Below are 24,787 nucleotides of genomic sequence, written 5' to 3'. Positions count from 1 at the left end.
CCCCCCCCCCACATCTTTTTAACTGGCCCATTCACCTGAAAGGCCGTCTCACATATTCTAAAACAAAGCATCTCCCTTAAAACACACACACACAAAATCCAGTTTCCTCCGTTGGAGAAAAAAAAAATGTATTTGATTACTCGCAGAAAATTACAGTCTCTCTGCTGTTAGTAAGTAATAAAGGATAAAGTAACTGGACTTATTTCTTTTTTTCAGGCTTTCCAAGAAAGTGCATATAAAAGTCCAAAGTATATTTTTGTTTGTTTGTTTGTTTTCCTGTCGTACCCAGTACAAAATAAACCACACTGTAGTTATCCCTTTTAGTCAAGACATTGATCTCGCTGAGAAGATATGTGCATTTTAATGATCTCGATATTTCTCATCATATGTACAGGAGTATCTTTAAGTTGTCCATGGAAGGTGGTTTGAGATAAATCTTAGCAGCACTAAGTCCAGTACTTTTTTTTCTTTTTTCTTTTTTTAATAATATACCTACAAGGCAGAGGGTTTCAAACTAGCAAAACAACACTGTGGGGTTTTCGCTAATCTTCTCCGTGCTTGTTTACTGTACAGAAACAAATTGACATCTAAGACGACTCCAGTAAAAAGCACAATACAAAAAAAGGACCATTTCTAAAGGGGACAAAATAAATCTACCTAAGAATAATAACCATAATCATAGCCAATTTAATTCCAACAAAACCAATGCAAAACCAAATCGATCCTATGGTGAAGGGGGATGTATGGAATTCAATTTTGATGTGGTCCGTTTTCAATCCTCGGCGCAAAGCTGGTTGTGCAATTAAAACAACCTTGGGGCCGAGAAAAGTTTCCATCGGGACTGAAGTGCACAGAGATAATGTACGTTTGTTTTACACGCGCGAAGAGGAGTGAGCATGGCAGAAAGGTCCTGGAGGCACCGCCTGACCATCAAAACTTTTAGGTTAAACTGGAAGGAGAAAAATAAATTAAAAGGCCAGAAGGAGACCGTCTGGCCGAACAGACTTGTGTTGCTATAAATGTTACAGCACTCTAGTCAATTAGTATTTACTTCAACTTACAGAAGACCAAAAAACTTAACACTTGCATGTCCCTGCAAAGCCAAGAACAAAGAAACAAAAAAAAAAGTTATATCACTAATAAATAAGCTGTTTTAGAATTCTAGATGTCGAACGGGTACAAAAGGATGTGTCTTTAATGTTTCTGTGTTGTGGATTTGCCAAAACAAACAAAACAAACAAACGAAATGAAAAACAAAAAACAAAAATCCAACACAACCTCCTCCCCAACCCACTTTCGGTTGCAACAACTGCACAAGTATCCGCCATCTTTTGTCCTAACTTGTTACAATCTCTTTGCTGTCCTCCACAAAGCGGGTTAACCGGAAGCTGATCCCATTTTCGCTGCCTGCCATCTTCTCCAGACCAGCTAGAGGCCCATTAGGTTCCGAATCCTGGAGTTTCTCCAGGCTGCCGGTCAAACCGCTGATGGGGGAGCTGCTGCCGTTGCCCAGGCTCCCGGGAACTGGGGCGATCCCCCCATTCTGAATGACAGAGATCTCGTTGGTCTTCATGGCCAAACCGTTGGAGAAGGCCGCAGCGTATTGATTCCAGAAGGTAGAAGGGTCACCGTTTCCCGACCTCACGGCCAAATCTTTTGGAAACATGTCTGGAAATTTGATGGGGTTGCTTCCGAGGAAAGTCATGGGCCCGTCCACAGAGAGCCGTCTGCCTCGCCTGGCGGGAGCACTGTTCCACATATGAGTTCCCATGTGCACCTGAAAAAGACACGGGTTAGCAGCGGCAGTTAGGTAGGTTAAATGCAGCAGCCTCTCTCTTGAGTGTTATGGTCTAACCAGGGGTCTCCAAAGTTGGCAATTTTAAGATTTGTGGACTTCAACTCCCAGAATTCCTCAGCCAGCACAGAATTCTGGGAATTGAAGTCCATTGGCTGAGGGACTCTGGGAACTGAAATCCACAAATCTTGAAGTTGCCAAGTTTGGAGACCCATGGCCTTAAGCTAAGCATAGAACATATAACACAGAATCACAGGGCTTGAAAGGACCTCAGTCCAACCTCCTACTCATTGCAGGAGCTTCATACCATCCTAGTCTCAAATGGTTGTCCAGGCTATTTTTGAAAAACCTCCACTGATGGACCACCCACAACTTTTGGAGGCAGGTTATTCCACTGATTAATCATTCTCAGCGTCAGAAAATTTGGATCTCTCTTCAAGAAGCTTCCACCCATTACTTCTTGTCCTGCCCTGAGGTGCTTTGGAGAATAAGCCAATCCTCTTTTCTCTTTGACAGGCTCTCAAGTACTGAAAAATAGCTATCATGTCATCCTTAAGTCTTCTCTTCCATAAACTGGACATATCTAACTCCTTCAACCATTCATCATGATTTAGTCTCCAACATGAGGAAGTTATACCTACAGAGGTTAATGGTTTACAACTCAGTGTTCTTCACTATTGGGTGTCCTACAGAAGCTGGGAGAGGGCAATTGAGCAACATGTGAATTACCACCTCTGGTCTAAGGTGGGAATGAAGAACATGACCTATCAATATCATCATCAACTAGAGTTTGAGGAAAATCTAGCTCAAAGCAACAGGACAGCAGAATTCCTATCTGTGTTATTGACTGGATGAGTCTTTTATCCCCACCAAGTCTTGTTCTCCTGCCCCAGGTAGATCTACAGTAGGATCTGAAGATACATACCACAGAACGACTTTGCTAAAAATAAGTTTGGGATTTGGTCCATGCACGACTCGAGTAAATTTCAAAAGGTACCACCTTGAGTTAGTTTCCCGCACTTTTCAAGCAGTCAGCTATTTGAAATTACAACTGCCAAAATGTCTTAGGGAAATATTCACGCAAGTGAGATTTAAACAGCTCGACCCAATGGTCAGATATGGGAGATTCCATTATTCCACCTTATAATGGATGTCTCTGCATTTGTGACAGAGGTCAAGGACCTGGCTCATGTTCTATTTGACTACTACCTGTATAAGAAGGTGAGAGACAAGTACCTTGGCCTATATACTAAACCAGGGGTGGGGAACCTTGGCTCTTTTATGACTTGTGGATGTCAACTCTCAGAATTCCTGAGCCAGCTCAGGAATTCTGGGAGTTGAAGTCCACAAGTCATAAAAGAGCCAAGGTTCCCCACCCCTGCACTAAACAAATGACCCATTGGGACCCCCATATCAAAATAACTTACCTTATGTGCGGCCAGAATTTGAAAATTACATTTAACACAGCACAGTACCTGAGCAAAATGGTTCAGCTGAGATCGGCATAGGTGAGACTAGTTGGGGTAGATTGCAGGGGCGATAGTGAAATATAATTTTATCCTATTTTATCTCTCTCATGTCAAATGGCTGGGTTTGATTCTAATTTCATTTTAAAAGTGCGTTTCATTCCAATTTCATTGGAAATTGTATTTTGTTTCTGTTTTGTTTTAAACTGTATTTTAACCATTTCCCTTTTAAATTGTTTTTGTACTGCATTTTAGTATAACGTGTGTTTGGAACTCTGCACCTTATGATATGGCCCGTGGGCTGATCAATAAAGTAATCAATTAGTTCGTTTCACGTTGAAGAAAAATGGGCTGCAAATGTCAAAAACTGCACATCAGATTTTTATAATCTGGGGGGGGAGCTGTCATCACTGACCCGAGATGAGCTTGAACGGCCATTAATGAGGCCAGAATCTAATTTAGAAGAGGGTCAAGCCTGTAGAGTTTGAAATTCAGGTGGTCCGCAATGTATGACAACTGAGCCCAAATTTTCTGCTGTTAAGTGAGACATTTGTTGTGAGGTTTGCCCCATTTTTATGACTTTTCTCCCCCATTAACTTGGCTTGTCAGAAGATCACAAAAAAGGGGATCCCATGATCTTGGGACCCAGCAATGGTCATAAATATGAACCAGTTGCTAAGCACCTGAATTTTGATCCCGTGATACCACGGGGATTGTTGCGAAGGTTGTAAGTGTGAAAAAGCCTCATTTTCAACACCATTGTAACTTTCAACAGTCACTAAATGAACTGTTGTAAATCAAGGATTACCTGTATTTGTTTGCTGCTCATCTCATGTACAGAGAGACCAGGGATTCCCCCCCCCCAAAAAAAAATAAATCAAGGTGGCCATCATAACAGGGTGATTCAAGTCCTGCCCAGTTTTTATATGACCGTTTGGTGTTAAAACGACATCTGATACCAATGTTTTAATTTCATATCTTTTGCAACCTTTCCTAGAGGAAGGCTCAGCCAGGCAGTGGGGTGAACAGGAAAACAAAACTCCATTTAAAAGTTTCTTTACCAACATTTCTAATGATACGTACGCAGGAGAGTCAGTGATAAAATCTAGAATCTTAAGAGTTGAAGCTTTGGTTAAAAAAAAAAAAAAGAACTTTGACCCAGCAAAATACTAATAGTAGTTAACTAATTTCTCATTTAGCAGAAACGATCCCATTCTAAATTTCTTCTAAATTTTGAATTTCTATCTAAATGTCTAAAGTTTGAATACTTCTAAATTTCAAATTTTTATCTCGTGGGAGCACAATTCGGGACTGCAAGGGAATGGACGTGCTTGTGTTTAACACACATGCAAATTCCAGTCATGTTTTTGATTTTTAAAATAGGGATGAAAGATAAGGAAGGAGTTACAGAGAAAGTCACAATCAGGAAAAGTATGCAGAAGGATCCAAAGAAAAGGATTGCGGGGGGGGGGGGACTCATCAAAGCCTGGTCCCTCAGCCCTTACAAATATATTCATTCTTCTTCTCCCGTAGCTTTTCCAAAAATCCCCCCCAAAAATCCATGTCAGTTCTGCACTATGAAATCACAGGGATAGCACATGATGTGATCAAACATACACACACACACACACACACACACACACACGTACCGGTAGTCTTTATTTATGTCCAGCCACTTAGGGGCTGTTTGAAGTTCTGATGGATCTATGGGGGGAGGGGTTACTTATGACCCAGATTTGAAGTTCAATGGTCAGAATCCCCCTTCAGATGCTCATCAACTCTATTTATGGCTGTTTGCAGTGTCCTTCAGTCACATGACCAGGTTTTCCAATGTTTTTGCCAAAAACTGGTGCTTACTTCCAGTTTGCTGCAAGGCCCCTCCTGTAGTGAACCATTGGCTCACTTAATGACTGTGGATTCGTTTAACAACTGCTGCAAAAAAAAGCTTTCAAAATTATTAGGACTCTTGTGAGTTATGACCGTGACGGGCAGGCTTCATTTCGGTCGTAACTCAAACGCTACCTGTAAACCCTTTAATCTATTTATATCTAAAAAAAGAACGCCTTCCTCTGTTTTTTAAATGTTATACACTTAATATTCCAGGATTGGCAATCTAAGGGTTATGCACTCAATAGAATTTCTAGCTGCAATTTTATCCTTGGAAAAAGAAAAAGCATGGAAGGTATACACCCATTAGAAAAACCGTGGTTGAAATGACCATGTTTTCAGAATGCATGGATACAGCCTTTCACAAGTCACGTGAAAACCCTGCTGGATATACAGGTAACCCTCAACTTACGACCACAATTGAGCCCAAAATTTCTGTTGCTAAGTGAAACATTTGTTAAGTCAGTCCCCCCCCCATTTTACAACTTTTCTTGCCACACTGATGAAGTGAATCACTACAACTGTTAAGTTAGTAACACGATTATTAAGTGAAAACGGCTTCTCCATTGACTTTGCTTGTCCAAAGGTCGCAAAAAAGAGAACACATGATCCCGGGACACTGCAACTGTCATAAATGTGAGTTGGTTGCCAAGCATCCAAGTTTTGATCACATGACTGTGGGGAGGTTGCAACACTTGTAAGTGTGAAAAATGGTCATAAGTCGCTTTTTGTAACTTTGAACGGTCCCTAAGCAAACGATTGTAAGTCAAAGACTACCTGTACAGAAGTTATGTTCATCATGCAAAAAGCACTGAGATAAATCAACATCCCTGATCCTGCGGTGCACTCATGATGGCCCAGTGAACACAACCTGCTGAGATACGGTTAGTTCACCCAGGGTTCGCTGAGGTTCACACCACACTCCAAGCCATAACACCACGATTTGCAAAACACAGTGGGCTAAACGCACCCAACAGGGGACACCAAATACCAAATCGATCCATTATGGCTTAGCGCAAAATGTGAATCCTGTCAGGCACCAGTGGGCAGCTAGAGGAAAAAAGCAGAGCATTGTAAGATGGAGGGAGGGAGAGTACCTTAAGGTTGCCCTTGGTGGTAAAAGCTCTTCCACAAATTGTGCAGGCAAAAGGCTTCTCTCCTGTGTGGGTCCGTTCGTGGATCTGCAAAGCACTGGAAGACGAGAAGGTCTTTCCACACGTGTTGCAGAAGTGCTGCTTGGGTGTCCTCCGAGGCAGAGTTGGAAGTAAGACTGGTGATGTCGCCGAAGGCAGCAAAGGTCCCGAAGGAAGCAAACTGGGCAGTGTCTCTTTGTGGTCCTGAGGAGAGCCATGTACAAAACCATTGACCTCGGTTTTTATAAGGGACGAGAGAGAGTTTGCAGGTATGACGGAGGAAGAGTTCTGAGCTGAGCCAAGGTTGGAGTTGGGTTCAAAGAGCTGTGATGGTAGATCTCGCATCTGATGTGTCAACATGTGCTGCTTCAAATTACCCTTTGTGGAAAAGCCACGATTGCAGACTGTGCAAATAAACGGTCTCTCTTTGGTATGACTTCTGTAATGAATGTCCAAGGCACTCTGACAAGCAAACGTTTTGCCACAAATGTCGCACGCCGTGTTTTTAAGTTTGCCTCTATCGCGGAAAGGAAACAACATGCCCAGTGGCTCTTCCTTCACCATTTTTTCTGGATTGCCTGATGTCAAGTCCAAAGCACCACCGTTGGCAAGGATGACAGGCCAACCATTGGCAAAGTCGTTCGGTAAAGTCCGTAGCAGTTTGTCTTCCATGCCTGGTGATTTGTAGAAATCCGTTGTGCTGTTGGATGGGGACAAGGCCTGCATGGAAGAGGTAGACTCCGAAATGGCAGGACTACCAGCACTTTGACTTTCCATATCACCCCCAACCGATGAAGAATCGTTTGTCATAATGTCTCCTTCGACTGATCCATTTTCCACAGATTTTAAACTTGCTTGGAGCTGTTCAGCCAACCCTGCATTGATCATCTTCATCTGGTTTTCTAAAGCAGCAAGACTCGATATTTCTGGTGGCAACGGGGAGGATGATAAACTATCTTGAGATGCATCTGCAGACTTAGGGGTGTCTGGTACGCTACTATCAAGACAGTCTTCCATGTTCTCATCAGAGAGGGTATCCAGATCATCAAAGTTTTTCTCATCAAACGAGCCGGTATCAGATTCCATTGACTCAGGGTAGTTGTCAGTCACAAGTGTGTTAGGGATCTGGCCCCCCATGTGCATCCTGATGTGCTGCTGCAACACAACTGCATTGGTGAACTTTTTCTGGCAGATGGGGCAGGAATGTTGCACTCTTAATGGTGGCATGGCACGATGGACGCTGTAATGGGTCTTTAGATTGCCTTTTGTAGTGAAGGCCCGGCCACAGATCTTGCACTTAAAGGGCCTTTCACCAGTGTGTGTGCGGTAGTGCATTTTCAGAGCACTCTGGCAACTGAGCACTCGATGGCAAATGAGACACTCGTTTGGATCGCTTGCCTTTTTGTCAATGTTTTCTACAAGTTGCTGCAGTTTTGAGGTCTCCGAGGCTGGCATTCCATCCAGCAGCCCTCCAAATGGAAACTTGCCCTTAAACTGATCAGACATGAGAGACAGTGGATTGGTAAAAGCAACTGCATTGCTGGAATCCGATTCTGCTGCTGGGGAGGTTACAGAATGATTCACACTAGAGGAAACACTGGGCATGCTTTCTTCTGGTTTGTCACTTGAAGACAGCAAAACCCCCATTTCCCCTTCTGCCAGATTCCCATTGGAGTTCTTCCCTGCAGGATCAATAGAGCCAGAGTCACTTTTGACAGAACATGGAGGACTAGATGAAGGGTGACTGATGGGAATGGGCTGAGGCTCCTCTGTTTTGATAAAAGGTGTCAAGCTTGGAATTGTGGGTGGAAGTGGCAGGCCAACAGATGGAGTCAAAGTTGACAACACTGGCTTGTTATCCAACCAACTGGTGACCGGTTTCTCTGGTGGTATGGACATCCCATACGGAATCCCCGTACTTGTGGGAATGTTGTCTAAATGCTCTGGTACTGGATACGGGTTCATTTGAATGTGAGGGTATTTTTCTTTATGCCGTTGGAAGTGGACTTTTAAATTCCCCTTGGTGGAAAACCGGTTTCCACAGATGTTGCATTTGAAGGGCCTCTCCCCAGTATGAGAACGTAAATGGATCTGCAAGGCACTGTCGCTCCCAAAAACTTTTGCGCAGAACCTGCACTTATGTTTGAAGAACGCTTCGTCCGAATTACTTTTCGTTTCAAAGGCGGTTAGATTGGGCGGCTTGCTTTTCCTCTGCTGAGCCAAAGCAGACAACGAGTTTAAGTCCTCTGCGGGTGTTCCAAGATTGGATAAAGGATTGGGGAACACAGAGTTACTAGGAGTGGGTTGAGGTAGAAGCGGATTTGATACAGGGCTTAATAAACTGCTTATTGCAAAGGCTGGCGATGATGACACGGTCCCTGGCGGGTTGCCAAGTGGTGGACCACCAGCGTTTGTAATCACTTTGTCAGAAGGTGACGTTGTAATTGCTGTGGTAGCTAGGCTAATACTTGGAGATAAGCCGCTACTGGATGGAATCGTAGTGTTGCCAGAATTGCTCTGAGGTAGCTGTAGAGGAGATAGGTGTTTCATACCACCAATGCTGGCAGACTGGCTAGCAAGGCTTTGTGCCAATCCAGCTGCTGCAGCCAGCTGTTGGGATAAATGGGAACTTAACGTCGACAAGGGGTTGGCTGATGCTCGTACTGTACTCTGAGGCGGGTTGGGAGACGTTGGCAAGTCTGCATTCTGAGAAGCCAGCAATAATATTTGGTGACGGATTTGTTCAATCAGTTGCAGCTGATGGATCTGTTGCTGTTGCAAAGCCAACAGTTGCTCCATTAGGGCAGGGACGGCCAGCTTGTTGGTTGAGGTGCCATTGCAGCGTGCTTCCTGAGAGAACTGGGCCACTGCTACTTTCGTGCTCTGAAGGTTCTCGATGATAACGTTGCTATTGATCACGGAGAAATTGCCCAGCATGGTTAGATCCCCCAGTTGAGGTAGAGAGGTTGTAAGAGCTGAGGTACCCTTTGTGGAGCAGTTACTGCTTGCAGTACTACTGTTGACGGTCTGGGAAGTACTGCTAGTGCTTTTGCTAACACTGGAAGAAGACTCTAGATCCATAGTTTCTTCCTTGTCAAGTTTGTCGCCTTGCTCAGGAACGCTGCTGCTGCATTCAACTTGATCCACGTTATTATCTGTATTGTTCTTCCGTTCATCGGAATTATCTTTAGGGGGGCTAGGAGGGAAGGCTGGAGATGCAGAGTTTTCATTCACAATTAGAACCAGTTGGTTTTTAGTACAGGTCTTCTTGTGTTGTAGCAAGTCTGGAAGTTCAAAGAACTCAGCGCAACATCTGCCACAGACATGGGCATCCTTTGTCTTGTGGGTCCGATTGGGTTGACCCTTTTGCGCGTCTCCTATAGGCCCAAGGCAAGGGGGGGGGGGAAGAGAAAGAGAGAGAAAAAGAAGCAAAATTAACAATTGTACAGAAATATAAATAGGTCACAAGGAAAAAAGAAGCCAAGCAGAGGAGATGTTACGTTCATCTCATCCCTAAAGAGTTCTTCTCGCTTTGGTTCTCCTTTTTGAAGAAAGAAAAATGGAAAACTCAACCACCTCAACTCAACCAACTCATTTGAGTCCGATCTTCCCTTCAAGAGTGTTCAACGTTGGCTGTTCAAATATCTTGGACAGTCAGCCTATCGCTGAATTAATATGTCGTTATTTAAAGTCTCAAGTTTCGTGTCCTCCATTTTTTTAAAGATTTTCCTTTTTAACGAGGGACAGCTACAGAGTTACGGAATTTTCTTTCCATGTCACTTAAGTCAGGGATTTGCAACCTTGACAACTTTAAGACTTGTGGACTTCAGTTCCTAGAATTCCTCAGCCAGCATAGCTGAAGTCCCCAAGTCTTAAAGTTGTCAAGGTTGCAGACCCCTGACTTAAGGGTGTCCTAGTCTGCCATTAGCTTTTTTTTAAAAAAAGTTACTAATGTGAATCTATAGAATATGATGGGTTGTGTCTTTCTAAGATGATCCTTAAACATTCAACCTCATGATGGGGAAAGGAGTTCACAACAAAAATAGCTCTCTGCCCATGATCAGTGTAATAGGTGTCCCACCAGTTCTATTCAGCACAACAACAACATATTATAAGATAATTATTATAATTTTTCTACAAAGGAACGCCTATCTTCTTGCACCGATTTCAAAAACATAAGGACAGAAAAATAGAACATGAAGCTTTCAGGCTTTTTAAAACTAGGAATTGAGATACAATTGGAATACAACTAGGAATAGAATTCAGCTCCATAGGTATTTGCACTACAATCCCAGTTCTGCAGGAATAGAGGTTTTAAATCTTTCAAGCACTTCCTGGGTGGAACATATATCTTGTCCCAATTCAGAGAAATATGAAGTCTGAAGGATAATGTTCCAATGCTCAAACAGACCATCAGACATTAAGTTTTCTTTGTGACAAGCACAACATAAACTCTTTAAGCTACTCTCCATGAAATGATAGATAGAAAAAGGGGAACATTTCAGGAATCTGATAAAAGCAGAGTAAGGTATTTATATACCATGCTCAAATTTTCATCTAGGAAGGACATTCTTCCCTTAAGCCAGTGGTTCTCAACCTGTGGGTCGGGACCCCATTTGGGGTCGAATGACCATTTCACGGGGGTCACCAAACCATGCTGTCCACCATTTTTTTCCCTTTTCCCTAGCTGTCCTACTCCCTCTTATTGGTGGCCACACCCACTTGGGGGTCACCACAACATGGGGAACTGTATTATGGGGTCACGGCATTAGAAAGGTTGAGAATCACTGCCTTAAGCCATACCTCGCCTTTGAATGACATTACTTGCTGAAAACTGGCAAGAAAACCTGTAGACCTTACAGTTTTCATTTTTTAAAAAAAGACGTTTTAGTGGCCAGAATAAAATCAAGTTTGGACGATCAGATGCACACAACGCAGGGTGAGAACAAATATAAATTCCCAAAATTGTCCATTGAGTTTTAAGGCTGCACAAGTAGACCTTTAAATTGACATTCATGCCTAAGGTGATGGGTCCTCCAAATAATCCATAGTAATATAAAATAGCATGAATTGAAGACATGGGGCATAAATCAAATTCCATAGCAAGAAACTGATTGTTCTGTCCATTTTGTTCTGTTTATTCCACCAAACAGAAAACCAACCATCTGTTGATTCATTTGACTCTTTAAGTTTCCTTCAACCTTTGTTCATCTTTGGCTGCTTCAAAAATCTCTTGGACACTCACCCTATCCCTGAACTAATCTGTGGTTCTTCCATATCTCCATCAGTCATGGACAAAAGTGAACAGGTTGGGATGGGGAACACAGAGGAGAAAAAAAGCGCATGTCACCAGAGCTTCAGGTTGGCCACAAACAAAACATCTTTTGAGCTCTTAAGGAACACACAAGCTAACTGTTTCTTCTCCCGCAAAGCCTTGTTTTCCATTTGTTCATTCTGTTATTTCTAGGAGCAAGAAAGAAAGGGATGGCCTGTCAGAGAAGAATATCCGTGTTTTTCACAATCAAGGGTTTGTTGCTCAATCTTTCTCATGGCACTTAGCCGAAGACCTCCGTGTTCTTTGAAGTTTATTGTTGCTCAGCAAAGCCCAAACAGACTTTTATGCGGTGCAATTTCTTTTCTGATAAACACATTTGGCCTGGCTCCACAGGTGCCTAAACATATTGTTAGCTTTAGTTTTCAAAAAGTTCTTTCTCCAAACAAGCCCCCTGAACTATTAGGAACTACCGAGGAGCTAGTAAATGAGGAGCTAGTAAACTACTACATCGCTTGCAAACCGGTTCCTTCCTAATCAATAAGATTCGATTCCAGTGACACGTGCTTCGGATCGATGGGAGGTAGTCTTTTTTTTTTAAAAAAAAAAATCATGCTTCTTCTAACCTCACATATACCATGGTAAAACTTAGGGTAGCCCCACTTAGACTAGACACTGCCTGCCAACTCCATAAAGTCACTGTCATTTTACTACCACACAGATGAGGATAGATTATAAGCTCTCATCTATAAAAACAGCATTAAAAATATGTTACATTTCTGGATAAGAGGCAGGAGGGGCGCGAAGAGCATGAAATGGGTTAAAAGAAAGAAAGAAGATGAGCAGCTAAGAAAAAAGTTTCTATACAATAAGAAATCAATTTGGATTGTTAAGGCAGATTATGCCGTGCAATCTTCCTTGTTTGTGACCCTATCAAAACTCTTTGCTTTTAACTGTTCTCGATTGTTTAAGCAGTAGCTCTGAACCTTTCATTAAGGAGGGGTAAAAAAAAAATCCCTTTCATTTCAGGTTTGTTATCACTAGTTGCTGCCTTTTCTTATCACCAAGATCCATTTGTAAATTAAACGTTATCCCCCTCCTCAAAAAAAAGAAAGAAATTCTTCCTCTGCCTTCAAACTAGCTGATCTTATTCAAACGAAGGATGGTTCCCTATTGTTTTCTCAGCATGAGGACAAAAAATTCCCTTGTACAGAGTGTGTGTGGTCAACTTAGAAAGACAGGGAAGGGGGGGGGAAGCCCATTTAATTCAAGGATTACCTCCCTCCCTGTTCTCCTGCAACACTAAAATCAGATAATAGGTAGTTTCCATGACTTCCAAATTAAATCTTCGAAGGGGGTGGGGTGGGGTGGGTGGGAGAAACATTAAAAAAAATTCTGAGGATGGAGAAGACGAAAAGGGAGAGAATATACAATTTCCCCTTTTCTTTTTACAAGTTAAAACCAATCCAAGTTCAAAACAGTCATTGGACCTATCAAAAAAGAAAAAGGAAAAAGGAAAAATGGCATCAATTTTTTTCCTCTCTTTTAAATTCCATATAGTGTGTGACATGGGTGCCAGACGCACCCTTTTGTTTTAAGTTATCCTGTCTCTGGAGTTTGAAAACAGGGGGGGGGGGAAGTTTGACAATGTTGTGTATTGAAGTTAGTAACAAGGAATCTATTAGCAGATGTACGTGATTAGAATTTTAGGATTTTGATTGCTTGGCAAGAAGTAAAATATTAAAGGCAATAATTTGCATGCATCCTTGTGGTTATTTTATTGTCTAATACTACATATACTTGTGTGTATATGTGTGTGTACTTACACACACACACACACAGACACACACACACACACACACACACACACACACACGTACACTCAATTTAAAGCACTGTATTTTGACAACTAATCTTAAATGCTGTATCCTTTTAGATGCTCATTTCAAAAACTACAGGAGCCAGTTCTGAATAATGTCAGGTGAAACATTTTTTTTCTTTTCTCTTCTCCCATTTCCATATCTAATGATGATGCTCCCTCTACTTTTCCAGCCAATTATGAAGGAACAAAAGCCATTCTGTTTATTCACACATTTTGAACAAAATGCATTAAAACTATTATGTCAGCATGTTCTATTAAGCTCGGCATTCAGTCGAAAAATACTTTTTCAACTAGATCACATTTATCAAAACATAAAGCCCACTTTAAAACATGGTTTTGCTTGGTCAGCTGTGCTTAGACAAATAATGACAGATTCAAAAACTAAATAACTAGTGAGGGAAATCAGAAAAAGCAACTGATGAATTATATGCAGAACAATGGATTTGCTTCCAACGTATAGCACACGCGTGGGCTAAAAAAAATCAAAACGTGTCCTAAATCCTTCTCTTCACCTTTATAATGCTGCATTATCTGCCCAATTTGCAAAAGATTCTGTTCTATATTTTAACCTACCCACTTTTTTCTCTCCTTTACTAGAAGGCAAGTAAAAAAAAGACTCAAATATCAAACAGAGAAGGTTTGCAGTTTTTCTAGAATTGTCTAACAGTCAAGAACTGTGCCCCACATGCTAACATTAAACATATTAACATACCCATTTCATTTAGTTTGGAAAAGGGAACGCTATTGCTTTTAGGAAAAGACAGTGCATTTAAAAAAAAAACAAGGTTTTTTCTGCAAAGTTTCTCTCAAGAGAATATCCGAAAGGACTTTGTTTACCCCAAAATTGAATTTTACACACTTTTCATTTCCTATTGTGCAAAATAAAAATTAAAAAAAAAGATACAAAGATACATTTTTAATAACATCCTGTCACACTTCTGTTTGATTGGAACCAGGAAACATTCTTACCAGCTTCAGCCCTTGTTCAAAAACAACTTAAAAAGTTTACAGATCCTTTCTTAGGTGCAATTCATATAGCAGGTTTAAGGCCTTGGGAATGGTGTAATACATTATAGCTTAAACAGTAAATCTCTCTCTCTCTCTCTCTCTCTCTCTCTCTCTCTCTCTCTCTCTCTCTCTCTCTCTCTCTCTCTCTCTCCTCCCCCTGCCTTTTTTAAAAAAAGCCATGAGGGGGGGGAGATCTTTTAAAAAAAAATATTGTAGCAACTGGAGACATTAGTTATCCCAAACAATGGAGCCTGACAGTTGAGATTTCAGTGTTCTTGTCTCTTAGGATAGAAATGTTTAAATGAATTTTCAATCCGTACTTTTGAAATAGAAAATGCAGCAATACATCAAACCCAAGCAAAATAATAAGAAAGGTTGACTGCAATCCTATTCCCTTTTTAAAAAAAAAAACAACAACAACCAAAACCTCTGAAAATTATCCCAAGAAACTGTATGTTGGCAAGGCCTGAAATCTGCTCCCAATCTGTTGGTCTCTCTTAAAAATGGCAGAGAATTCGTCTGCCAGCTCAAAACTATTTCAGTATTGCTCTCTTGGAAACAAGGGATTTTGCATGACTTTGGAGACATAGGCTCGACCACAGAAACGCAAATATAAAATTATCTTGCACCATTTTGGAAAAAGGAATAATAAACGCCCCCATCAAGGTGTCTTGAGGCAGGTCTTTAAAATTTCCAGCTTCCTGAATAACACCCTTTGAAGTTCATTCCTCCACATTACGAGAATAGATTTTAAATTCACCAAAAAGAAAATGATGTAAGGTTTAGGCACTAACACACAAAACACAGCCCCTTCAAACTGAGTCTTCACAATTCCCACTTGCACTTCTATAGGAAATGAAATGAAATCAGATTTCAGCATTGTCTAAGATATTTCCAAAAGACATTATTAAAGGGACTTTTCTTAAGTTTCAATATGCTCCTGTCTTTCTTTGTATTTAAAACTAGGGTCAGGAGTTGGGGCATGGATTTTACACATACATACATACACACAAACACATATATATCTCCGTGCTTCAACTCGTGTTTTATTTATATATATATATATATATATATATATATATATATATATATATATATATATATATATATATTCTTTTTTAAACCCTCTCAGAAAGTTTGTTCCACTGGAGATTGAATACGCAAAGACTCTGGCCCATTAACAAAAATAATAACAAATGCATTTTGGTTGCAAAAACGAAGTAACAGACCAGACCAGCGATTATTTTTCTAAAACAAGAAAGAATGGGTTCATTCTTCAGAATGAAAGGGGGAAAAAAATGAACACTAGGTGGTGGGGTTCACTTGCAACAGTTTTTCTCTCTCTCTCTCCCCCCCCCCTTTCAAACTCCAGAACAGTTGCATCCTCGCAGGCCTGAAACAAATTGGAGCGGGCAGAGGGCCGGTAGAACGACCTAATATCTCAACTTTAGTTCCGTAAACATTGGCAGAGGAGCAAGAAACCGGATCCCACTCGTAGGGGTGGCGGAAAGGTGCAAAAAGATGGAGCTGCTACAATTGGCTGTCACTTTTCCCTTTGGGGGTCCGATACCCAGAGGCGTAACAAGGGGAATAAGAGTTTAGTCAAGAAGCGGAGCTGATAAGGCGAAGCTAAAATCAACTATCAACTTCCTGCTAAGTGAGTGGCAAAAGTCTATGTGGAGGTCACCAGCTGAGAGATTGAACTGTGCGTTGTGATCTGAACTTTGTCACCTTTGGCTGGAAGGAAGCTGGCAAAGGTTAAAACATCTGAACTCCACTTTTTCCTAGTTCCAGTGGGTCGGGCTTTGCTTGACAAGTTTCCCCTTTCCAGAATCCAAGCGGTGGTTTCTACCAACGTTTCCAGAGCCATCCTAGCTTAGGAGAAGACTTGCCAAAAAAAAAAAAAAAAAGCCAGATAGACTGGTTTTCTTGACCAACACTTTTTGCCTTGTTTTTTTTTCTTTCTTTCTTTCTCTCTCTCTCCCTCCCCTTTTTCAATCCCACCATCCCCCCGCCCCAATTCCCATTTGCTTTCTTTTCTCCTTCTTTGGTGGGTTGGATTTGCTGCTCTGATAAAACACCAATGTTTCTCTACACCTATGGGACACTTTTCTTTTTGAAGGAAATTATCAAACAAAACAGCCAGAAGTGTAAATATGGGGTGGTGTGGGGGGGCAGTGGGGGAACTAGAGAGGGAAACTAGAGAAAGAGGATCTGTTTGTGAAACAGCCACTTTGAGATAATCGCCCGAAAATTAAATGAAGTTTGCAAAGGACAAAGCACCGACCAACCGGAAAACAAAACAAAAAAAAGGATGTTGGGATGTTTTGAAAATGTCAAGTATATTTTTCTCACACAGAACTTTTAACTGAAATGGAGACAAGTTTTCCCAATTGAAATATATATATATATTTCAGCCATTTTAAAAAATTATTTACCTCTATTTAGAAGCACAAAGGGCCATTAAACAAGCTAATCCTGCCATATCAAACCAAGTGGCTTTAGTAGTCTCTGACTGAAGAATGGAAAATGTCAAATAATTGCAGCAACCATCTTTGGAAGAATATCTAATCATAAAAAGCATAACAAAGCCTTTTTTAAAAAAAAATGATTACAAAGCCCACCCTGAAAACACAATTGTAACCTGGGCAGGATTCACACAGATAAAGTAAGGAGGTATTAAAATGTTAAATCATAACCATTTCTAATGTTTTGTCTAGAGCGAGAGGGAATTCTTTATATCTTACATTCTCCAGATTATGTGTGCTTTCTCCCAATCTTGTAGAGTAATTCTGCAATGAAACGTATTTTTGTAGCATACACTTTTAAGAAACTGCAGGAAAAAAGACAGCACAGCTCAAAATGAAGCTGGAATACCAATAAGTTGCAGAATTGCTCCACGAGTCTGCATATTTTACTCAGTAGTAAGTTCTATTTCAATGAATGGAGATTCTTCTCAGGAAAAGTAATTAGGAAATAAGAACCTTAATTTAAAAAAAAAAAAAAACCCAGCAGAATTCTGCGTATATTCCCAGGAGCAATGAATGTATCACTTGTTGAATATAGTTTTAAAATTTCAAATCTTTCCTTCTTCTCTGCCTACAAAGTTGTTACGAAATGAAGAGGTTAAAAAAAAAAAAACAGGGAGAAAAAGATCACATCAAAGTCTCCTTATATTTCAACTCAGCAACAATGTTTAATTCAAACTAGCAAAAACAAAAAAGTAACCCCAAAATCGGAGAGCAGGACAGTGCAGGCCAAAAAACTTTCAAACACCTGATTCACAATGGAGATTGCTAACAACACTCCAAATCATCACACGAAGAGGCCATTCTGTTTGTAAGAAATAATATATCGGGTTTTTTTACAGCCATCAGGTTTAGCTTTTAATTACCCCCACTTAATCTCACTTTGATACCCTGACTGGAGGCTACACACAGTTTCCCCAAAATGCATGTTCCTGAAAAATAGATCAAATGCAAAGGCAAATTGCCCTGACATGGATGGCGTTCAGCAAAAGTTCGTCCGCTGTATACTATTATTACAACATACTCAATCCTGTTAACACTATTACAAAGCATCGCCTGCAGGCAAATTTGGTCAAACTATGTAAGGCAGTAGTAACCTAGAAGTATTGCTGGCAATAGAGTTATTGGGAGAAGAAGAAAAGGAGGGAAACATTTCTACAACTCACTGCTCTTTCAAAAGGAAGGAAGAAAGGAAGGAAGGAAGGAAGGAAGGAAGGAAGGAAGGAAGGAAGGAAGGAAGGAAGGAAGGAAGGAAGGAAGGAAAGAAGGATGCATTATTTAACTGAAGTAAGCCAGCAACTAAGAAAAGTGAATTGTCATTTTCCTTCATATCAATGTGTTTTGATTAAAACTTTTTTTTTCCTCCACTACATCACTGAACAGGAAAAACCTGGAGAGATAAAATTACTTTTCTTTCACAGCAATCATGGATCCAAGCATTAAACTATAAGGGGGAGGGATATGGCTAACAACCTGAAGATCCTACTAAGGCCTAAACAGAAGCAGGAAAGAAAAGAAAAGAAGAGAAGAGAAGAGAAAAGAAAGAAAGAAAGAAAGAAAGAAAGAAAGAAAGAAAGAAAGAAAGAAAGAAATTCAGATTGGAATGGAATTGGAACCAAGATCTTCCTCAAAAGAAGAGATTTTTTTCCCCCTTCTCAACTCAGTTTGAAGATCACAGAATTCTTTTGTTACAAGTCTTTTTGGAGAAAGGACCCTCAACAAAGGAACAGGATTTCAAGTATTCTACTGAAATCTATACCTGGGCTTAGAGACAAACACAGCAGTGAATACAGAGAGGAAATCTTCTAGCCCAGCTTTTAAAGGAGTATCCACTCTTCCAAAAGAAAGTGCTCAAAAATGCCTCCAAACGGTTGCCAAGGACTTGAGAAATTATAGGAAATAACTGTCATTTTTTTTAAAAAAAAGAAAAAAGAAAAAAAAATTGAAGCAAGACTTAATTTTTAAAAAGTATTTTTTTTTTTTCCCTTGAGGAAAAAGCAAAAAGCTGATTTGCTTGTCTGCACCTTGGAGTGGCTGGGTTAGTCTCAAACTTTTTCAAGCCTCTTGAACCACATGAAAAGAGTTAGGAGAGAGGGAGGGACACAGTGGAGGGGCAGTGTGTGTGAGGTGGGGGGGATGATATGAAAATACACACATACACAAACCCACATACACCTCTTATCTTTCTGGCGGCTAGGATGCTGAAAAGTTTGGGTGCTGGAAGAGTTTCTTTATGTATGTATGTGTGTGTGTGTGTGTGTGTGAGAGAGAGAGAGAGAGAGAGATTAAATAGCACTGTGGAAGACAGAGGCAGAGCTCATATTGGAGATTTTAAAAAGATGGCTTCAGGGCACAAAAAAAATATTTTCTGATAGGCGAAGGAATCTTTTTTCCCCTTACAAAAAGAGGCCAAAAGGAAGAGTATGTATGTTTATATGCATATGTGTGGATAGAGATAGATAGATAGATAGATAGATAGATAGATAGATAGATAGATAGATAGATAGATAGATAGATAGATAGATATGAATAGGCAGAACTCGCATCCTTCCAAATGTGTTAGCACAACTGCTAGGAAGTTTTAGTCACAGTTCTTTCTTGGGCCCACCAGTGGCCTGGGAGGAGATTTTTGCATACACATCCAAACAACAAGAGAAATTATCACCCTTTCCACCCCAGCCTCCCTCTCTCTTTTTTTGCCCTCCCTTTTCACCTCCCACCTCCAAGCGCTAATCCCAGTTTAAACACAATTTAACCTTTCCATGCGTGCCTTAGCAGATGCAACCCAGAAACTTGCCACGGATCCCAGCGAGAAGGACCTTGTAAGAAAGTCAAGGGATGAAAAAGATTTAAAGGGAGGTCCGTAGAGAAAGGGAAAGAGAGAGAGAGGATCCCAGGCATACTCCCAAGCCGGCAAGGAGATCCACCGGATCAAGCTTTTCTCCTCCAGGGGGAAAAAAAAAAAAAAACTGTTTGGGAAACGCAAAGGCTTTCGTTTGTTTGTTTTTTTCCCTCCTCCATTTCTTCAACCTTGAGTTTTTCCAAGGAGCCGAAAGAAGTTGGGCAGCTCAGTTCGCTCTCTCTCCCCGCAGACAACACACACTTCCCCAGATCTTCTTTAATATTAACCCACCCAAGTTTATTCGCAAGCTTCGTCAACCACTGATGGGGATTCGCGGAATCACCCCAACAAACAGAGGCAGGAATAAACAAACAGGTCCTCGTTGTTTTTTTTTCCCGTCGCTTTTCTTTCTCAAGAGAAAAATAATCTGATCAATTTGTCGGAATTGGGGGGATTTGGGGGGAGGGAGAAGAGTGTCCCTCGGTTGCAGCTTCTCCCCTTTTCTGCTGTATCCCCCCCCTCCCCATCGCTCAGAAACCAAGCCACTTGTTCAGCCTCCAGCTCCGCTCCGCTCCGACTTTCCATTCGCGCGCGCGATCCGATTCCGACCCGCTTTCTAAGCAACCGAGCAAAATAAACGGCGGTCAGCAGCAAGGGGTCCAGGTCGCCCGACGCCCACTCCCCAAACGCTGGTGGAGCAGGGCAGATTGCTAGCAACCAAGCAACCTCCGTCCCCTTCCCCGCGCAACTTTTCCCAGCCTTCAGATTCCCACGAGCGGCGGGTGCCCGCGAAGCGCGCCGGAGTCCCGGGTTTGTTTGTTTGTTTGTTTGTTTTCCCGTGCGATGCCCTTCAGAACAGACCCCAAAAGTGACAAGCCAGGATCGCTCGCAAGTTTACGAGAGAGAGAGAGAGAGAGAGAGAAAGAAAGAGAGAGAGAGAGAGAGAGAGAAAGAAAGAGACAGAGAGACAGAGAGAGAAGGAGAGAGGGATGGGGGCAGAGGGAAAAAGGAGAACTGGCCGGCTAGGAAACTTTCCGGCGCCGGTGGATGCCACGCAAAGCCAGGAGGGGGAAAAAACAAAAGCCAGCCAAGGGATCACACTCACCCATCTGCGCCGGGAAGGATCCGAAAAGCCGCGCTAGCCTTTCCCCCTTGTTTTTGTTTTTTTTGGGTTTTTTTACGAAATCGGTTTTACGCGCCGCAGCCGAAATAACCGTGGGTGTTTTGCCGCGAGTGTGTGTGTGTGTGTTTTTTCCTCCTCCTCCTCCTCCTCGCTAAAATTTAAGGGAAGGGGCCAAAGGAAGGGACTTGCAGGAGCCGCTTTTTTATGGGGTGGGGGGTGGAAAGGGAAGGAGAAAAGGCAGGCAAAAAGGGGGGGGAAGATTTGGGAAGAAAGCTTTTTCCGATGGGGGTCAGGCCCGGATCGCTTCTGCCCCCCCCCCGTAAAGAAAGAAAGAAAAAAATCCTGGGAGTGATGGTGTGTGGGAGGGGTGTCAGAGGATCAACCCCCCCCCTCGAGGTCCTGCAGCGTCCTTTCCCTAAGGGCCTTCCCCCCGACTCTAAGCTCGACTTTGGAGTTAGTGAGTAGGCGCGGTGGTAGGTCCGTGTGTTAAAGGGGGGAGCAGCCTGAGTAATTGTGAGAGATCCGGTTCTCGGCTTGGCAGATCGCAAAGGATCCAGTCAGAGCAGGACTCCTTGGAAGGGGGGGCTGGGGGGAGGGGGGAAAGAAAGGGGGAGAGAGAGAGAGACAGACCCGGGAACCCACTCCTCCAGGAGAAGACACCCAAAATCTCCAGTTGATCAACTTCGTGCCGGATCCTTCACCAGCCCCCCCCCACACACACACCCCACCCTGGGGGAAAAAAAGCGCGTGGTTTTACTTTCCTCCCTGTTTTGTTGCCTCCCCCCCCGCCCCGCCTTTCCATCCTTCTAAGCCCCCCCCCCCAAGATAGGTAAGTTTCTTTGCATTTGTTTGGGCAAAAATTCAGAGCGAATATTTTTGGGGAGGGAAGGGGGGGATCGAAGAGAGGGGGGGCAAAGCTGGCGCAGGCTTCTGGGACGTCAGGCAAGATCGCCCACCGGAGACGGTCGGGGGGGCAATGTCTTTGGCAGGACCCCCCCAACCCACCCCCCCACTCCTCACCCCCCCACGCCATCCAAAAGAGCCCCAAGGCAACCAGGCAGCTTTCTCTCTCGCCTCCTCCTCCGGAGATCCTCTTTTCTCCCCCCACCCCAGTTCCCCCCCCCCGCCACCCCAGGTCCAAGCCCTCACCATTGCGTGGAGCTTGCCAGGCCAGCTCGGGGTCGGACTGGAAGTGCTGCGGCTTCGCCTGTTTCCTCCGCGACATGCTGGCTCAAACATCAGCTGGGGCCGAATAAAAAATTACGAAAAAAAAATCTTCTCAAAATTACGGAAATCGAGCCTGCTCCCCCCCCTCTCCTCCTCCTCCTCCTCCTCCTCTTAGCTCTTCCCCTCCCTCCTCCTCCTCCTTCGCCTCCTCCTCCTCCTCCTCCTCCTCCGGCTAGCCCGATCCTCCGCGCACCGCGCATGTGTCCTGCGATAATTGCGATTATCAATAATGCACCGCGATTAATCATACAGGGCACTCTTTGAAAGGCGATTGGCACGGGGCCAGCTCTATTCAAACCCGCTCGCCTTAATCAATTAGCCGCTGATTGGGCGGGGACCCTTGTCGCTCCCAGGCGACCGCCCAATCAGGCGAGCCAGGTCGCAGGACCATCACCCGCCCCCCCTCCCTCCCTCCCCCTTCCAGAAAAGCTTGTTTGGATACAGTTTTGTGTGTGTGTGCGTGTTGTGTGTTTTTTGTTTGTTTGTTTGTTTTTTAAACCTTCTTAGCAACTCCGCCGGGCCTGTTACTATAGGAATGAGCTGCAAGGGAACCCCCCCTCCCCAGTCCCAACTTTTGGGGTCCTTGTTTTGGGGGGGGGATGGAGGAGAGAGGGAAAGTTGCTTTCTTCTCTTCTTCCTCCTGTTTCTCTGGAGTTGGGAGGTTTTTTGTTTTGTTTTTTTTTTCAGTCTCGGATCCGGGCACTCCGCGTTTGTTCAGGACCCGAATTGAATTCGGAAGCCCTTTTTGGTCGGATGTCAGATTGGGGGCGAGCGCAGGTTTCGAACCCAGAGCCCCATTGGCCAGCCTGGCAAGGTCTGACGGGCCTGGAGGCGCGCGCGCGCGTGGGGGGGGGAGCCCGTTCCTCTTTGATCTCCGCCTTTGCTTGCAAGAGAGATCCCCCCTCCCCCCTCCCCCCACCCCCCGTTTCCGTTTGACTTCCTAGAAAGCAGGGCTTGGGATCGTGGGATCTGGCCGGGATGCTCCCCACGTTCCTCTCGCTGGGCAGTGGAGATCTCTTGCACCCCTCTCTCCCCCCCACACACATCTTCCCACGTGGGGGGGGAGGCCTGCTCTTGGGCAGATGGGGAGATGGATGGAGGGGATCTCCTTTCCCCAGCTGCAAGGAGGGGGGGGGCGAGAGAGGGAGGAGAAGAGGAGGGGCGCATCCCGCGGGGCTTCTGAACCTCCAAACCTGGGCTGGGACCGGTGGGGAGTTTTTTGAGGGGGGCTGGGAGGAAGAGCCAAAAGGGCAACGTGCGCCCTTCGAAGGAGGCGAGCTTAGTCCGATTGCCCAGCTGGCCTTCCTTCCCAGCACAGCCCACGCTGGAGGCTGAGGCAGGACCCGTGGCAGTCACTCGCAAACTTTCCTTCCCACCCACCCACCCCCCCATTTCACTTTTCGCGACCAGCCCCGGCAAGGCTCCACGCGTCCCCAAGCAAAGCATCCGCGCGCCGGTTAGGGGCTGCCCAGAGGGTGGGGAGGGGGCTCCCCTCAACCGACTGCCCCCCTCCCCATTTCCAGGGTTAGACAGGCCACATCTTGGAAATGCCCCCCCCCTTTTTTTTTCCTCCCCTCCCCCTTCTTCCTCCCTGCCTCTCCATCCATCATGGAGCCCGGAGGGGGCTCAAAATAGGAAGACCCTCCCTTCTCGCTTTCTCTTCTCTCTTCCCCCCCCCCTCCTCCCCGCCACAATTCTCGCAAACTTTTCTTTGCCTCTTTGCTTTCCCCCCCCCCCCCTTTCACTACCTTCCTAGCTCCGAGCGAGCCGGGGAGGGGCGGGCTTCTGCCAGGCAGAGGCGGGCTCCAGTTGGCTGAGGGGGGAATCAGTCTCCCGGAGAAGGCGGCTGGAGGAGGTGGGTGGCGGAAACGAGCGAGCTGGTCTCCCGGGCCGACTCCTGGGGCCGGGGGAGGCGGGGCCTGGGGAGTGGGCGGGGTCTCCAGGGAGAGGCGACAGCCGCCTGAAGGCGACACTTTTCATTCAGGCCCCGTTGTCCTTTCCTGGCCCTTTTTCCCCCCCCTCTTTTCTGCTCTTTCTTTTACTTTTACTTTTTACTTTTACGTTCTTGCTTTTGCTGCGCGTTTCTTTTTTTATTCTTTCTCCTTCCTTCCATCCTTTTTTCCTATCTTCCTTCTATCTTCTTCCCTCCTCCCTACTTTCTCCTTCCTTCCTTCCTTCCTTCCTTCCTTCCTTCCTTCCTTCCTTCCTTCCTTCCTTCCTTCCTTCCTTCCTTCCTTCCTTCCCACGTCTTTCCTCCCTCCCTCCCTGAATTTCCCACTTTACCCTTTATTTCTCCCGAACCGAGAAAGTTTCCCGTCCCAGGGACCAAGCAACGCTTCCCTCTTTCCACTTTTGCTCCGCATCTTTCCGCTTTTCTCTCCTGGGGAACTTTCTTTTTGTCACCCGGACTTGGCCCCTTTCTCCCGCTTCAACGAAGGGCGCGCGCGTTTGCTCGCCTTCGTCCCCTCCGCTGTTGCGGGTGGGGGTGTCAAATGGTATTCCGGGTGGAGAAGCCCAGACCCCCTCCCATTCTTTGCACCTCCGTCCCCTCCCTCTCTCCCTCCCTCCCCCCCCCCCTCCGGCCCCTCTGCTGAAAGCTGATTTGTCATCTCTGCCCCCCTCCC

General features: G+C 44.1%; 1 protein-coding gene across 2 annotated transcripts; it reads right to left on the bottom strand.

Moving 5' to 3' along the window:
• Positions 1 to 318: 318 nt before the first annotated feature.
• SALL1 (spalt like transcription factor 1) lies at positions 319 to 24,018 on the bottom strand. 2 transcript variants are annotated; one of them, XM_039352416.1, is made up of 4 exons: positions 23,912 to 24,018; positions 22,086 to 22,178; positions 6,246 to 9,658; positions 319 to 1,777 (listed from the first exon to the last, which is right to left on the bottom strand). In XM_039352416.1, the coding sequence occupies exons 2-4, from the start codon at positions 22,159 to 22,161 to the stop codon at positions 1,337 to 1,339; spliced, it is 3,930 nt and encodes a 1,309-aa protein (XP_039208350.1). In that variant the 5' UTR covers positions 22,162 to 22,178; positions 23,912 to 24,018; the 3' UTR covers positions 319 to 1,336. The 2 variants fall into 2 exon arrangements, with proteins under 2 accessions (XP_039208350.1, XP_039208349.1); XM_039352415.1 differs by lacking the exon at positions 23,912 to 24,018 and having other exon boundaries at positions 22,086 to 22,212.
• Positions 24,019 to 24,787: the final 769 nt, after the last annotated feature.

The sequence above is a fragment of the Crotalus tigris genome, unplaced genomic scaffold, assembly GCF_016545835.1.
Source record: "Crotalus tigris isolate CLP2741 ecotype Arizona unplaced genomic scaffold, ASM1654583v1 scf7180000018432.44079421565:4894166, whole genome shotgun sequence".
In the NCBI taxonomy this organism is placed as follows: Eukaryota; Metazoa; Chordata; class Lepidosauria; order Squamata; family Viperidae; genus Crotalus; species Crotalus tigris.
Note: the sequence above shows the minus strand (reverse complement) of the source record. Positions and strands in the feature narration are given on the sequence as shown.

Bases quoted from the DNA above. Each gene is read 5' to 3' on its own strand.
- SALL1 (XM_039352416.1), bottom strand. From the start codon at position 22,161: ATGTCGCGGAGGAAACAGGCGAAGCCGCAGCACTTCCAGTCCGACCCC. The intron at 9,659-22,085 runs GTGAGGGCTTGG...TTGGGCCTATAG, and splicing joins CTGGCAAGCTCCACGCAATG to GAGACGCGCAAAAGGGTCAA. The intron at 1,778-6,245 runs GTACTCTCCCTC...TGTCTTTTTCAG, and splicing joins CCACCAAGGGCAACCTTAAG to GTGCACATGGGAACTCATAT.